The sequence below is a fragment of the Beta vulgaris genome, chromosome 1 (assembly GCF_026745355.1).
Source record: "Beta vulgaris subsp. vulgaris cultivar EL10 chromosome 1, EL10.2, whole genome shotgun sequence".
NCBI classification, from domain to species: domain Eukaryota; kingdom Viridiplantae; phylum Streptophyta; class Magnoliopsida; order Caryophyllales; family Amaranthaceae; genus Beta; species Beta vulgaris.
In genome coordinates, this window is record NC_079202.1 from 35,079,840 (window position 1) to 35,096,186 (window position 16,347).

Genomic DNA, 16,347 nt, shown 5'->3' on the forward strand with positions numbered 1-16,347 from the left:
CAGTCGACGTCGGCGCGCAGTCGAAGTCGGCAATTGAAAATAATTGTAGCAACCACGCGTGTGACGTGCGGTTACGGTTCGGTTAGTGGGCTGGCGTTGGTGGTTTTGCTACCAACGTCGGCTTACGGGTAATAAAGCCGGCGAGTTGCGGGCGAGGTCACCTGAAAAGGTGTCCGGTTTCTAGGTTGCGTGAAGGGTGGCAGATTGTTGTTGGTCTTCACATTTTCTAAAACAAAATAAAAAGAATTTTTTTTTGAAAAGAAACGTGCCTAATATCAAGGCAGCAGCAGATTATTTTTATTTATTTATTTTGGAAGATTTATTTTGAAAACAGAATTTTGAGAAAGATAAGTAAATTTCAATTACGTTGACTTGGTCATAAATCTCAATCCAAAATCTGATTATTTTTTAATCTAATTAAAATTAATTAGGCTAGTTTTAAGGGATTGAATCTTTAGGTGATTACTTATTACTTAAAATTTTATCCTATTGCTTTAATTAAGAATATTTGATATTTTAATTGATTGGCAAGCATAATATGTGATATTATTATGTGGCTTTTATATTATGATATATTTGCTATGTATGACTAGTATGACCCAAATTAAGACAGAAAATACGATACTGCATATCGTGATGTATTCTTGTAATTTTAAATACGATCTGCGTATCGTTAAGTATTTTTGTAATTTATTTAATTTAGTTATTATTTAAATTATTTTTGATACTTATGTAATCCAAAGAAGAGCCCATCAAGAGAAGGCCCATGGAAAAATGGATGGAGATCCATGAAGAGTCCAAGAAGGAGCCGTTGATGCCTAGTTCTTAGGATTAGGGGCCATACTAGATCATTTTATTTTCGCATTTTATTATTATTTAAAATGCTTATAAGTTTATTGTATGTTGTTTATTGATGCGCTGATTCACTAATTCATAACAACATAATAAACTTAGGCCCCGTAAATATTAAGGTTTGCTTTTCCAAACATAAAGTACTTATAAAACCCTTAATTAATAGTAATAGGTCATGCCTCCGCAGGGTGTTATCATTAATTTTGGGATATAAGGTAAAATTGCAAATTTTAAAACTTAGTTTGGTTGTCCTTAACAAAATTATCAAAAGCGTTTTGAATTTAGAAGCAAGAGATAGTTTAACATGCGATGTTTATCCATCTAAACAAGAGTTATAAATGTTATAATTAGTAAAAGAGTTTACTTACCTTGATAATGTAACGTTAGATAAGGCCTCCGTCTGCTTAGTGTTACATGTTGATAGGATCTTGTAAATCACTTATTCATAGGCCAGGGGACTTTAATTTTGAATAGGTGGTCAACCTAGAAACTTTTTTACATGTTTTAGGTTGCTTTATAAACATAAAATTGAACTTTGCCTTATTTTTCTGTCTGTAGATATCATGTCTAATAACAACAACAACAACTCCGGTTTCAACATTCGTCCTTTTCTGGAAAAGGACAGACTGAATGGTGAAAATTTCCTTAATTGGGAAAGGACCTTAAGACTCTTCTGAGGTTTGAGGGTCGAGAGGACGTCTTAGATACCCCACTTCCTGTAATAAATGATGAATCAACTAACGCTGAAAACGTGCAAAACAGGCTAGTGATAAGTCTATACCAATCACTTGTTTGATGGTAGCAGCCATGGAGCCGAACCTCCAAAAGAGGTTCGAAACCAAGGATGCCTACACGATCATGCAAGAGCTGCGGGCCATGTTTAAAACTCAGGCCCGAGTTGAGCGGTATGAGACTAAAGGGAGATCTTGAATGTCACTTGAAGCCGGGTCAAGCTGTTGGCCCCCATGTTTCGAAATGATGGGTCTTTTCGAAAACATGGAAAGACTTGGGTTCCTTATAGGCTCGAGTTGGCTACTGACATATTCTCCACTCACTCCTGAATGATTTAATCAGTTCAGAATGACCTACAATATGAATGAGTCTGAAAAGACTTTGCAAGAGCTGCATGGATTGTTGGTCAATGCTGAAAGGAACATCCCTAAGGTTGAACCAAAGAAAGAGGTTCTGTTGGTTCAAAAGGGAAAGGGTTTCAAAAAGAAATGGGCAGGAAAGAAGGACAAAGGCAAGCAAGTTGCCACTGTCGCTGAAAAACCTAAGCCAACCGCCAAGCCAAGGTTGCTGCGGAAAGCAAGTGCTTCCACTGTCACAAGATTGGACACTGGAAGAGGAACTGCCCGATATACTTGGAGGAAATAAAGAAGTCTGGGGCTTCAACTTCAGGTATATATGTTATAGAAATCAATTTGACTTCTACTTCTTTATGGGTATTTGATACCGGTTGTGGTTCTCACATAGTTAATGATGTGCAGGGACTAAAAAGAAGTAGGAAGTTGGCAAAAGGCGAGGTAGAGCTACGCGTTGGAAATGGAGCACGAGTTGCTGCACTTGCCGTCGGGAGCTATAGTCTACACTTGCCATCTGGGCTTATTTTAGAATTAAATAATTGTTATTTCGTTCCTACAATAACTAAGAACATAATTTCGGTTTCAGTTTTGGATTCTGAAGGTTTTTGCTTTGAAATAAAGAACAAATGTTGTTCCATTTCTTACAATAATATGTTCTATGCCAGAGCTAATTTGATAAATGGTTTATATGTGCTTGATAAATCATTACAAGTCTATAACATAGATAGCAAGAAAAGAAATCAAATGATTCTAACCTAACCTATATTTGGCATTGCCGAATGGGTCATATAAACCAAAAGCGCATTCACAAGTTACAAAAGGACGGTATAATTCCATCATTTGATTTCGACAATTCATATTGATGTATGTGAATCATGCTTAATGGGAAGATGACAAAATCACCATTTACTGGAAAAGGTGAAAGGCCAGCGATCTTTTAGGACTCATACATACAGATTGTATGTGGTCCTATGAGCACAAAGGCAAGGGGAGGGTTTAATACTTCATTCATCACCTTCACTGAGATTTGAGTAGATATGGCTATATTACTTGATGAAACATAAGTCGGAATCTTTTGATAGATTCAAAGAGTTCCAAAATGAAGTACAGAATCAACTTGGTAAGACAATAAAAGCACTACGATCCGATCGTGGTGGTGAATATTTGAGCCAAGAGTTTGATGATCATCTAAAGGATTGTGGAATTCTTTCACAATTAACTCCACCAGGAACACCACAGTTAAATGGTGTATCTGAAAGGAGGAATCGAACATTACTAGATATGGTTCGATCTATGATGAGTCTTGCTGATCTTCCGATTTCTTTTTGGGGATACGCTCTCGAAACTGCTGCACACACACTAAATAGGAGCCCGTCAAAGGCTGTAAAAAAGACTCCATATGAGTTATGGAATGGAAAACCTCCAAACTTGCCTTTTCTTAAAATTTGGGGATGCGAGGTCTATGTAAAACGGTTACTATCAGACAAACTCGCACCCAAGTCAGATAAATGTCTCTTTGTGGGATATCCAAAAGAGACAAGGGGTTATTACTTCTATAACCGTCAAGAGAACAAAGTGTTTGTTGCTCGTGATGGTGTCTTTCTTGAAAAGGAATTTGTTTCTAGAAAGACAAGTGGGAGTAAAATAACACTCGAAGAAATTCGAGATGAGCAACAACTGGACGTGGCTCACACCATGTCAGAGACGGCCCAACAAGACGAAAGTCATGTTGAGGAGATTCAAGCGTGAACCTCCTACCGTCCCATTCAAAGTTGATTCAAGCAAAATCTTCAAACTGTTGAAGAGAACGTTTCTCTTGATGCTCAGCCCCGCGTAGGTCTAGTAGACCAAGGATTCCAAACAAAAGGTTGGTTGATTTCCTAATGACTGAAAATTCTGAAATTATGATTTTGGAAAATTCAGAACCTACTACCTACAAACAAGCTTTGACGAGCCCAGACTCTGAGAAATGGCTTGAGGCCATGAAATCCGAGTTAGACTCCATGTCTGAGAATAAAGTTTGGACACTGGTTGACTTGCCTGTGGGGTTAACCCTATTGGATGCAAGTGGGTGTTCAAATTGAAAACAGACAAAGATGGAAATGTCTATGTCTACAAAGCAAGACTGGTTGCAAAAGGATTCAGACAAGTTCATGGTATAGACTATGATGAGACCTTTTCTCCAGTAGCAATGCTTAAATCAATTCGGATACTTTTAGCGATTGCTGCATTTTCGATTACGAAATTTGGCAGATGGATGTAAAACCGCATTCTTGAATGGGTTCTTGAATGAGGATGTATACATGACACAACCTGAAGGTTTTGAAGATCTAGAAAATCCTAAAAGGGTTTGCAAGCTTTAGAGATCCATTGAAGCAGGCATCTCGGAGCTGGAACCTTCGGTTTGATGAGGCAATCAAACAATTTGGTTTCATCAAAAGCAAAGAAGAATCTTGTGTTTACAAGAAGTTTAGTGGGAGCAGCTTAGTCTTCCTGGTTCTGTATGTAGATGACATACTAATCATGGGAAACAGCATACCAATGCTTGAGTCAGTCAAGGAATGGTTAAAAAGTTGTTTCTCTATGAAGGACCTTGGAGAAGCTGAGTACATACTGGGAATCAAAATCCATAGAGATAGGTCTCGAAGGATGATTGGGCTAAGTCAAGAAACTTATATTGATAAGGTTCTTACAAGGTTCAACATGGAAAACTCGAAGAGAGGTTTCGTTCCCATGTCACATGGCATATCGCTTAGCAAGAGTCAGTGCCCGACTGAGCCTGATGAGTTAAAGCGAATGAGTAGCATTCCTTATGCTTCGGCTATAGGGTCTATCATGTATGCCATGATAAGTACTCGACCTGATGTTGCATATGCCTTGAGCATGTGTAGCAGGTTCCAAGCAAATCCAGGAGAAGCACACTGGACTGCAGCTAAGAGCATCCTTAAGTACTTAAGGAGGACTAAAGGCATGTTCTTAGTATATGGGGGACAAAGTGAGTTGGTTGTTGAAGGTTACACGGATGCAAGCTTCCAAACCGACAGAGATGACTACGCTCTCAGTCAGGGTATGTCTTTCGTCTAATGGAGGAGCAGTGAGCTGGAAGAGCTCAAAGCAAAGCACTGTAGCAGACTCTACGACAGAATCAGAATATTTAGCAGCAGTTGAAGCAGCTAAGGAAGCAGTTTGGATAAAGAAGTTCTTGACAGAGCTGGATATCGTACCTAGTGTTCTGGAAGGAATTGAGTTGTTTTGTGACAACAATGGTGCTATTGCGCAAGCAAAAGAGCCAAGGTCACATAACAAGTCCAAGCATGTGATGAGGAAGTATCACCTCATTCGAGAGATAGTTGACAGGAAGGATGTCAGAATCTGCAAAGTTCATACGGATGAGAACGTGGCTGATCCGCTAACTAAACCACTACCTCAACCCAAGCATGAGTGTCACGCTAGGGCTATAGGCTTGAACAAATGTTAGAGTGGCTTTAGATTGTACTAGGTTTAGAGAAACTTATTACAATGTAAAGACATGGTTTTGCTATTTATGTTTATGATAATAAATTTTGTCTTATTTAATTTTGGTTTGGTATTAAATAAAATGTCCAAAATATATCTTGAATTCTATGGTTTTGTCAAATATGTGATTTGATGAATGAAACACCATAAGTGAACAGAATTCATAGAATATTAAAGTTCCTAATCTAAGTCATTAAACTGGACATAAATGACTTATTAAAGGGATTAGCATATAAGATTGATTGATAGCGCCGTTTCATGGGCTATGGAAACATAGAGATGTTTAATCAATCATATGGATTGTATAGTTGATACATAGTCGAACTGACCTACTTAGAAGTTTTTAACTTCGAAATTATATTAGTAGATTCCTGAGACATGAGTAGAACATTACTTAGCCCAATGATTAGTATAACTTTGAAACTGTCAAACGTCATGCCGTGAAAAGGGACTCTAAAGGCCGCATTCAGGTTGTGCAAAAGTTGAGTGGGAGTATTGGTTACTACAAGATTGGAAAAGTCCTCCTATATGAGATAGGATAGGTGTCTTGGCCCCTTGAAGAGTGAAAAATTGAAAATGCATGGCCGTGCTCAAATGGATCATTCGATGATCTTTGTTTGACAATTTGAACTCGGATTTCAAGGAATAATTTGAAAGCTAGTATGGATGATATAGAAATATGATCATACTATCAAATTAAGACATTAAGAGACTTGAGGAATAAAAACATTGCACACTCGTCTCGGACAAGTGGGAGATTGAAGGATTTATGTCCTCGACTTAAATGATTATATTGGATCGTATTATGGAGATAATAATTCGTTTTATTGGGTCGTCTATACGTCTTGCTAGAGAAGTATAGAACTTCGGTTAGTAAATAATAAACCCGAAGCCCAATATAAGGATCCTAAAGGTCACACATTAAACTTGGATCAACAAAAGAAACCTAGAGCCCAAGAGGGCCCTAGGGTGGCCGGCCAAGAGAAGGAAAAGGGAGAAATTCTGACCTAAAATTATTATATATTGGGTTAGGCAGAAAAGAAAATACATCATATTATCTCTTATTATTTTCTCTCTCTATTCTCTCTCTCTTTCAAAGTCACGTATAACGCCAAGAAACAAGAAAGAAGTTTTCTTCCTTTCCAACTAGCATTGGTGGAGTGTTGATCCGGGTTGGTGGACTAAGTAGAGGAATCACATCTGAGATTCTTAATTCGGGTTATTCAAACTTTGTGGAATTCACGCTACAAAGGTTATTTCTAAACTTATATGTGATCCTTAATTGTATACGCATGTGATCCTGATTTATTAAGTGCTTATGAATTAGATTCATGAAATTTCGCTTATAGTACTTATAGATTCCTACAACATCTATGCATGGGATCTTGTTTGTAGTAAATCATAAGTCCAAGCTTTGTATGAATTTTCTAATTTTTGGGCTTATATATATTTTCAGTATTTCAGAAGATAAGTAAATACATTTATCACCGCCAATATGAAAAACAAAGGGTATGCTTTAAGCTTGTGTCGACCATACGCAAGATTTCTGACCTAGTGCAGAGAAAAATGGCTCCTAATGCCGCAAGTCATCCATGTGGAATACAAACAAAAAAAAAAATTTCGTCAGTTTTTCCCAATTTCAACTACCCAATTAAATAAAGGAATGGATGATAAACGGTTCACGTAACAGTGCATTCTTTTCTTCTATATATTGGGTTAATTCAATGTTCAATTTTAATACAACAAAGATATCATAAAAAATACAATGTCCACTTCAAAATTTATTCCACTTTTTTTAGTTATATCATCTTTGATTGTAGCAATTTCGAAGGGTCAGAGCACAGTACCAGTTGTGCCAGGACTTTCATACACATTTTATTCATCAAGTTGCCCTGGTTTGGATTTCATTATTAGAGATCATCTCTGGCAGGTCTTTCAGAGGGATATAACCCAAGCAGCTGGTTTACTCCGCCTTCACTTTCATGATTGCTTTGTTCAGGTATAACAATATTGCTGACTGTTTTTGTAGTATATATTTTCATACTATTACATGCATACTGTGTTTTAGAGATCATACATGTTATAGTACACAATGACATATATATATATATCATGCAGCAAACCTGACTTGTTCGCTTGAGAAGACTCTTTAACTTAAATCTGTTCGATTCGAATCTTGCGAATTCAATATACTGTTTGTATTTAAGGATTCCATTAATTTTCCCTCCCATCTTGCTCAAACACCAATATGTCAAAAACTATACTAGTAATCACCATAATTTCCTATGGACACAAGTCACATAACCCATTGTTGTCATATTTAGTTATTGTTATTATTCTAGTGATGTAGACTTTATTGCTAATGTCTCATATTTTTATTCTTCTATATATTTATTTTTCAAAAGATAATTAATTGATTTATTATTCTCCATTATTGTCTTTTAAATTAGTTGGGATTTGAGAGATCCAACAAATTGCAAAATATAATTTACCACTAACAAACAACCTCATAGACAATAATATTTATCTTATTATAGGATGGGGTAATTGGCAATAACTAAAATTAATAGGTAATGTTGACTTAACTTTGACTTCGTTCCCTTTTTATATATGTATGGGTAAATACACATGTTATATATTGTTCTATGCTTCTTTCATATCTTTATTCTTATAATGTTTTTAATTGTACTTTTTCTATTTTTTTTTTTTTGAGGGGTTAATTGTACTTTTAGTAACAAATGAATACTGTTATATTCAGCCTTGAGTACTACATATAAAAAACTAAAATTTGGAAATATCAACTAATTAAATAAATACTAATTAAATTAGTTTATACGTGCAAAAGGAATTATAGAGAAAGGGTAACTTATAAAAAAAAAGTAATTCTAATAATCTGTATTTAGAAAAGGTAACTTATGTGAAGTGACTTAGAACACAATAACAGCCACTATAAACCTTTGCACATGGAAAAAGTTAAGCATGGTTTTCACAATTTAAAAAAATTATTGGGTACACTTAATGAATTTTTAACATCCTAAAAATATACATTAGACTTTGTAAAAAAAAAAACTTAGAAGTGTAAATCTGGCCAAACAGTGATAATATTGCTAGCTAATTTGCTATGTCTTGTAGCAAGCCCTAAACAAATATACGGGATAAATTAGAATTTGTATTATAGAATACAATGGTTTATAGGAGCTTTTGCCTAGTTAATCTCAGGGAATATGCATCTCTTGATGCCATTTATTTGTTTGTAATAAAGGAGAATTGATACTGAATTTGAGAAATTTCTAAAAAGCAAGTAATATTAACATTTGAGATATACGATCCTTGGGGTTGCAAATAAACATTGAATACATGACCTAAAATAGTATTATATGAGGATTTTATGGTACAATCGCACGTCAATCAATAAAATTAATGCTTATCTTTTTTTTCTTTTTTTTATAAGGAAAACAGACTTAGACTGACACCCTAGTCTGTTGGGGCCAGCCTAAAACATCCTTTCAGATGAAAATTAATGCTTATCTATTACTTAATATTTTCATTTTTATTAGCTTCTTATATGCATCCCTTATATATTATTTTTACAATGATAGACATAAACTTTCTTATGCTTCATGAATGCTTATGGTTATGTAAATCTCCATATTATGATTCTTCAATTAATTTTATCGTTTATAACTTCCCTAAAACATGTATTTTAGGGTTGTGATGGATCAGTATTGCTGGATGGATCCGCAAGTGGCCCAAGTGAGAAGGATGCGCCTCCAAACTTGACGCTAAGGGCGGAAGCATTCAAGATTATAAATGATCTTCGTGCTCTTGTGCATCGCCAATGTGGAAGAGTCGTCTCTTGTGCTGATATAACTAGCCTAGCAGCTCGTGAATCTGTTTATCTGGTAATATTTTTTTACTTATAAATTGGGTAGATAATATAGTGTATAGGTAAATATCGTATTTCAAAAAACAAAGGGTGCAAAATAAATTATAAATAGTTCTATTTTCCTAATCAAAGTATAAATGATTTGACCTTAGTATGTTATATACTTCCTAGACTTGGCAAAGTTGACCTCAATCTAGACCTGATTCTAATTCGAAATGATCACTTGAAACTCAACTCAAATTGCAAAAAAAAACTAAACCAAATTGAAGATAAACAAACTCGAAATTGACTTGACTCAATATTTATTTGATAATGAAGTGACCCAAACTGATTTGACCTAAATCAAAAGTGTCTCCATTTCCAATTTCGTATCACTAAAATTGAGTTTCAGCATTCAAGACATTCAAAACATCAAAAGCGATAAAACTTCAAACCAGAACAAGTGTATTGCACGAGAGTTAATCTTATCATTTTTAGGTAGATAAGTGAGCAACAAATTGAACAAAAAATACATACTATGTAGTCTATTTAACATACAAAAAAGTATGAGATGCAATTGTACATTGGACTAGATTCATAATAATAATAATATATATAAGGAATAATTAATTCTAATATTATAACCATTCACCGATTATTTTTTAATAAACCAATCTTCCAAATATTCTTGAATAATGCAAACTTTAGACTCTATTTACTTTTAGTGAGTTGAAATGACTTAAAACTGTCTATAACATTAATTGTTTACCATAAAAGTAGAGGTATGGAGGCAATGAAAGGAAAAAATGGACAAGCTGGAAAATGTGTCTTACCAAACAAACAAATGATCAACATGTCAAAGCCAATTTAAAGCAAATACTTGTGCGACACCGGTTCAAATATAATCAGAAAGATGACCTGTCTCGAAATTGACCGTATCGAACCAGAAAGAAACAAACTGAGACAAACCTGACTGAATTACGATCGTTCTCGACATCCCGACCTGTTTGATTTATTGACCTGACACGACCTGATCGAACATGACTTGAAACTTGATGACCCAACATGAATCTGATTCGAGTAACTAAAATGACAACTCTAAATCTACTGATATAACTTTATGATTCTATTATAATTGGGTTGCATAATACTTGTTTTCGGGTCGCTTCGAGTATGGAACATGTCATAAAACTTGTGCGACACCGTTTCAAATTTGTATCACAATTTAAGATTTTATTGAAAATCAATGCTAGAATAGTTAATCTAGTTCTATGCCTTTTGTATTAGTGCTAGATTATAACTTTGTTATTATCTGGTGAAGTCAATGACAAGTAGAGTTATCAAAAAACAAAAAGTCCGGTAAAATCAAGTAATATGTAGCAACAAGTCTGGTAAATTGGGTACCAGGTCGCAATAGGTATGGTAAATCAGGTACCGGTGGCAACAGGTCGGGACAATAACATGTTGCGTCGAGTTATAATTGGTTGCAGGTCCTAATCAGGTTAGGAGTCGAATCGGGTTATGACCGTTGTCAGGTTAGATCACTTCTATTATCAGTCTTTTTTTGGCGGGTGTCGGTTGGGGTTCAGGTACATGTTAGGTTACAGGTGACCAGTTTTATCAAAATTTCAAGTACAAGTCAGTTACAGATCATTATAAGTTTAGGTCGGGTTATCAAATTAGGTCATTTTTTACAGCTCTAAGTAGAGTAATCTATAATTTTGTTGTCATAGTAATCCCAATTTAAAGATGATACTGTCATTCTCTTTTTCAATCGAGACATTTATGTACGCACACATACCAAGAAAAAAGTGGAAACGGTTGAGAGGAGGGTAAAATAAGGAGAAAGTGAGAAATGTGGAGAGAAATAAAAGTAAAAGAGACACCGTATACTACCTTTTTCGTAACAAAAATAAATGTCACACTTTCCTTAAAAAATTAGATGTCACACTTTGTAAATTGCATTATTCACCTACCACATTCGACCATGGTCAAAGTATATTTTCATAATATGTCACACAGTATACTATATGATATGTTATTGAATTCGTCTTAATGTATATTTTCATAATATTAATTTTTTATAATATCTACTAATATAAAATTAAAGTTATTCATGGCCAAAGTTTTGAATCGATAAATGTAAAAAGACAAAGTGTAATATCTATTTTATTAGAAAAAAAGTATATAATGAAAAAAAATCTAATATTCCTATGAAAAATAAACACTTCTAAATAACAAATGTCCAATAGAAAAACAAAAGAAGAGAGGAAGTATTTGGTTCCGAAAAGGATATATAGCATATTAGCCTTCAACTACTCCATAGTCCGACTGTCCCACATATAAGTAGCCGAGTTTGGTTGGAGAAGTTTCTTTTATCTCCCTGGTATTTTGTAACTGTTTATTTGTTTTTCTCATTTCTCTATTGTGCTAACTGCAACTTGTACTACGTTTATGTATGCCTATAATATACGCCTCAATTTCTTTTTATTTGCAACAATTCGATTTTTGTACTATTTACCAACTTCATTTAGTTTATTTTTGGTCATTTATAGTTAAGGAAAGATAAATTTATGTGGGATCTTATTAGATTCCTCTCTATTTATATTTTTCAAATATCTAATTTTCATAATTTTCAGTTATATATTGGTAATTAAAAATATTAATGATTGAAATTTATTCATTGACAACCGTTAAAGTCAAACGGTTGCGAGCATAAATAAATTCTTGATCTACCTTAACGTGTCAATTCCATATCTATTCAATTTCTTTCACAATTTCTTATTTGTTCATATAATTTTACAGGCAGGTGGACCATTTTACTGGATTCCCTTAGGAAGAAGGGATGGTTTAAACTTTGCTACTAGAAACGCAACCCTAGCCAATTTACCACCTTCCTTTTTCAACACAACACAACTCCTCAACTCCTTTGCCACCAAAAACTTGAACGTCGTTGATCTCGTGGCCCTTTCCGGTGGCCACACTATTGGTATCAGCCACTGCACTTCCTTCACCGCTCGACTCTACCCAACTCAAGACCCTACCATGGACCAAACCTTCGCTAACAACCTTAAGCTTACATGTCCAACTGCAACCACTAATAACACAACCAATTTGGACATTCGTACTCCTAATATTTTTGACAACAAATATTACGTTGACCTTATGAATCGTCAAGGCTTATTTACTTCGGATCAAGACTTGTTTACTGATTCAAGGACCAAGAATATTGTAACAAGCTTTGCTATTAACCAAACCTTGTTCTTCGAAAAGTTTATCGATGGGATGGTGAAAATGAGCCAACTTAGTGTATTGACTGGATCACAAGGGGAAATTCGTGCAAATTGCTCTGTGAGGAATGCGAATGGTGTGGACTTATTGTCGTCTGTGGTGGAAGTTGATCAAGAGCAAGGAAGATTATCACAATATTAAGGAACATGTATTGTACGTATATTTTATGTTTAAATCAAGATTTAATAATTGGTATATGTGGATCACCCCATTTCTATGGGATTAAGACTCTAATGTTGTTGTTGTTGTTGTCGTTGTATGTGTGGCTGTCAATTTATCTTTAGGGATATTAATGATGTACGATTTTAGTATGTTATGCTATGAAATTAATAATACTTTATCCGTTCTTGTTTAGTTGTAACAGTTTGACTTTTTCATTATTAACATAGTTTATTTTGACTCTCTTTGATGATTCATACGTTAGAATAAAAGTACAGCAATTCCTGATTAATTATGTAAATTTGTCTTAATATGTCCATTAAATGTATGATATTTTTTAAAAGAGAAAGGATGAAGTACGAAATTTGTGATAACGAGGAATGCCATACTCAAAACGACTACTTTTCATTTGGAGTACTATCTATATTGAACTTCGACTTGTTATTAAAGGTTGCAGTTGGGTAAAATTTCTAGTCATCATTGTGCTTGAAAGTTAATTATTGAGCAAACCTTTCACAAAGCTATCACGAACTACCTTTTAATTATGTGTGTAATACATGCTTAAGCTAAGCCACCTTTTGTGCAATTTATTTTTATGATATCAAGGTTACAGGTCTATATCCAGAAAAAAAAATTTTCCATTAAGTACCATTGAGATTCAATAAAATGTACCAGGTACCTCTCTTGTTCAAAAAATACACCAAATGCCCATGAAATACTATGGATATGCGCCAAATGCAATTACTAAGTAACGACGCCAATTTGAAGTCAGAGGGCGCAAACTTTATGTTACAAAAATACCCTCTGAGGTTTAACAATAATGTATAGAAGACTAGTAACGGCTATTGTTTTAAAAATTTTCAAAAGGTAGTTGTTGAGGCATGAATTGGGCTGTTATTTAAACATGTTTGACAATATAATTTTACAGCATCCTTACCTCTTTTGCCTCTTATACCATAATCTTTTGTCATTACTATTTTTGGTTAAATGTTAGAACTAGAATGATATGTTGGATAATTAGGTGTTTCAGTAGATTAAGTTTAAGTTCTTCATTACATGTTAAAGCATAACAAACATGACAATTAGTATTTTGATATACACTTGCAAACACTTATGTTGTTGTTTGAATTTCTTCTTCAATTGCTTCATTTCTTCCTCCAAGTTGGAATTTTTGTTTGCTTCTTCTTCTTCATCGGGTGCGTTCTCTTCAGCAGAATAACGCTGTAATTATCTGAATTGAACTTATCTGAACTAAACTAAACTAAACTGAACTTATTGGACATGAGTGCACCTGATTGAAACTTATTGGACCTGATTGATGCTTATTGGACCTGATTGAAACTTATTAACCTGATTGGAGCTTATTAGACCTGATTGGAACTTATTTGACCTTATTGCACCTGATTAGAACTTATTTGACCTTATTCAACAAAATAATTAATGAGTAATAGCATAAAAAAAAAAAATTTTGCTCAATAAGAAAAAGATTTTCATACCATAATCACCTGACCATACAACCTAGTCTATGAAAAACATTAATTACAAATAGCCAAGCTTAGATGCCTTAACTAGTTTCTATCATATCTCGAAGATTTTTTTGGCAGGATACTATACACTCTCTCCGCGACATTTCTTTAAACAATATGTACAATATGATCAACACTAATAACCTTCTGTAACCACAAAGACGTATTTCTAACCCACCAAATTTTATATATTGCTGCGCTAATGACTATAGCATGACCTGTTTTTGAAGCTTTGAAAAAGTACTTCTGTGTATCCATCTTGTTAACTCCCGAACACTTATGCCCACCACACCAATACCCAGCCAAGTTTTGAGACATTCAATCACCTCCCTACTGTACAGACAAGCAAAGAACAAGAATAACATATTACCCCTAACATAAATAATACTATCTCTCAAAATTTATTATAATATAATAGTTATTAAAATTTATCTTTCAAAAAATCGTAATTATTAGTTATCTCTTATGATTAACATTTGAACAAAAAAAATACTATTTATATACTTGCCTATACACAACTTTCACCACGAATATATCTAATAGTGTTGCATGCTTTGATTTCATAAAGCACTGGTAGGAAATCAATTAATAACATTTATATCTTTCATTGTTATTAATAACGAAAATATGTTATATCTAGTTATTTAAAGATGAATTGGAAAATATTATAATTATGATAATTATTACTGTTAACCTTATTTGACCATAATTTTAATATTTTTTAATGATAACATAATAAGCCAATAGTAATAGGAGTAATAAAATAATAGATAATAAAGCAAATATAATACTCCCTCTATTTTATTTTAATTGTTACACTTTGATATTTTACTATTCATAAATTTCACTTTGACCATCATTTGTGATTTATACGCGGATAAAAATATAGTCATGTGGGATCTTGTTAGATTCATTATAACATATATTTTATTAATATATACTTTTTATAATTTTTACAAATACAAAACTAAAGATATATATCCTCAAGGTTTTGCATTGGCATGCGGGAAAAATGTAAGTGTGTAGATTAAAATGAAACGGAGGGAGTACTACATAATAATCATAACGGTACTTTAATTAAAATTTTGAATAATAACATATTAGTTAATCGTAATATGAATAATAAAATAATAGACAATATTACAAATATAATACTATATAATAATAATAGTGGTACTTTAATTAAAATTTAATAATTCAAATATATTAATCATTGACTATTTGGACCTTATTGGAGCTTGTTGCACCTGATTAGATCGAATTGGATCTGATTGAAACTTATTGCACCTGATTGGAACTTATTGGACCTGATTGAAAATTATCTGAACTGAACTAAATTGATTGGATCTGAAACTTAATTTATTAAGGTGAAGAGGACGCACCCTCCTCCTCCTCCTCCTCCTTCTTCTTCTTCTTCTTCTTCTTCTTCTTCTTCTTCTTCTTCTTCTTCTTCTTCTTCTTCTTCTTCTTCTTCTTCTTCTTTTTATCAATACTGCCATCCATATTCTTCTTCTTCTTCTTTTTATCAATACTGCCATCCATATACCTTTGCCTTAAATGATACCCTTGCTCAACGGTTTCAGAATACCACCTAAATGTTGCAATCATCACACTTATAATACAATTGTTGTAGGTTTAATGAAAACTCTTAGCTCCTAATATCGCGAATATTTTCTTACACTTATTCTATTTGCGAATCTAATGTATGAGGATTCAAAAGTTGAAAAGGATGTGTTAGATTGCGAATTCATTAGCTTCTAATTTTGAAGATTACAAAATAAAAGGAAAAAAAGGTAAGAAAGTGATGCAAGCTGATACATGTCTAAGTTTAAAAGGTTTGGAGGCACTTAATGTCCGTACCCATTAAAAAGGAAGAACTTCCTATACTGTGGCTTACAAAAAGCTAATGGACTACTTTCCCCTCTAGTTTTCAGAAATTGCCTTCTTGCGCTGCCTGTAAGGCTCCCTCTTTCCAACATCTTTTCCCTTCCTCTACTTTTGCTTTGCGAAGTTTCTATCGTCTTTAACTCTCACCTCATTCATGGATCGCTTT

The 16,347-nt window shown here is 33.8% G+C and overlaps 1 protein-coding gene across 1 annotated transcript; it reads left to right on the plus strand.

Moving 5' to 3' along the window:
• The first annotated feature begins 7,174 nt into the window (after positions 1-7,174).
• LOC104896185 (peroxidase 12) lies at positions 7,175-12,970 on the plus strand. Its single transcript, XM_010682904.3, has 3 exons — positions 7,175-7,452; positions 9,161-9,355; positions 12,124-12,970. Exons 1-3 carry the CDS (start codon positions 7,219-7,221, stop codon positions 12,748-12,750), a joined length of 1,056 nt encoding a protein of 351 aa, XP_010681206.1. The 5' UTR covers positions 7,175-7,218; the 3' UTR covers positions 12,751-12,970.
• The last annotated feature ends 3,377 nt before the right edge of the window (positions 12,971-16,347 follow it).

Coding starts and splice junctions, on each gene's coding strand:
- LOC104896185 (XM_010682904.3), top strand. CDS start 7,219: ATGTCCACTTCAAAATTTATTCCACTTTTTTTAGTTATATCATCTTTG. Junction 7,453..9,160: donor TTCATGATTGCTTTGTTCAG/GTATAACAATAT, acceptor CATGTATTTTAG/GGTTGTGATGGATCAGTATT. Junction 9,356..12,123: donor CTCGTGAATCTGTTTATCTG/GTAATATTTTTT, acceptor ATAATTTTACAG/GCAGGTGGACCATTTTACTG.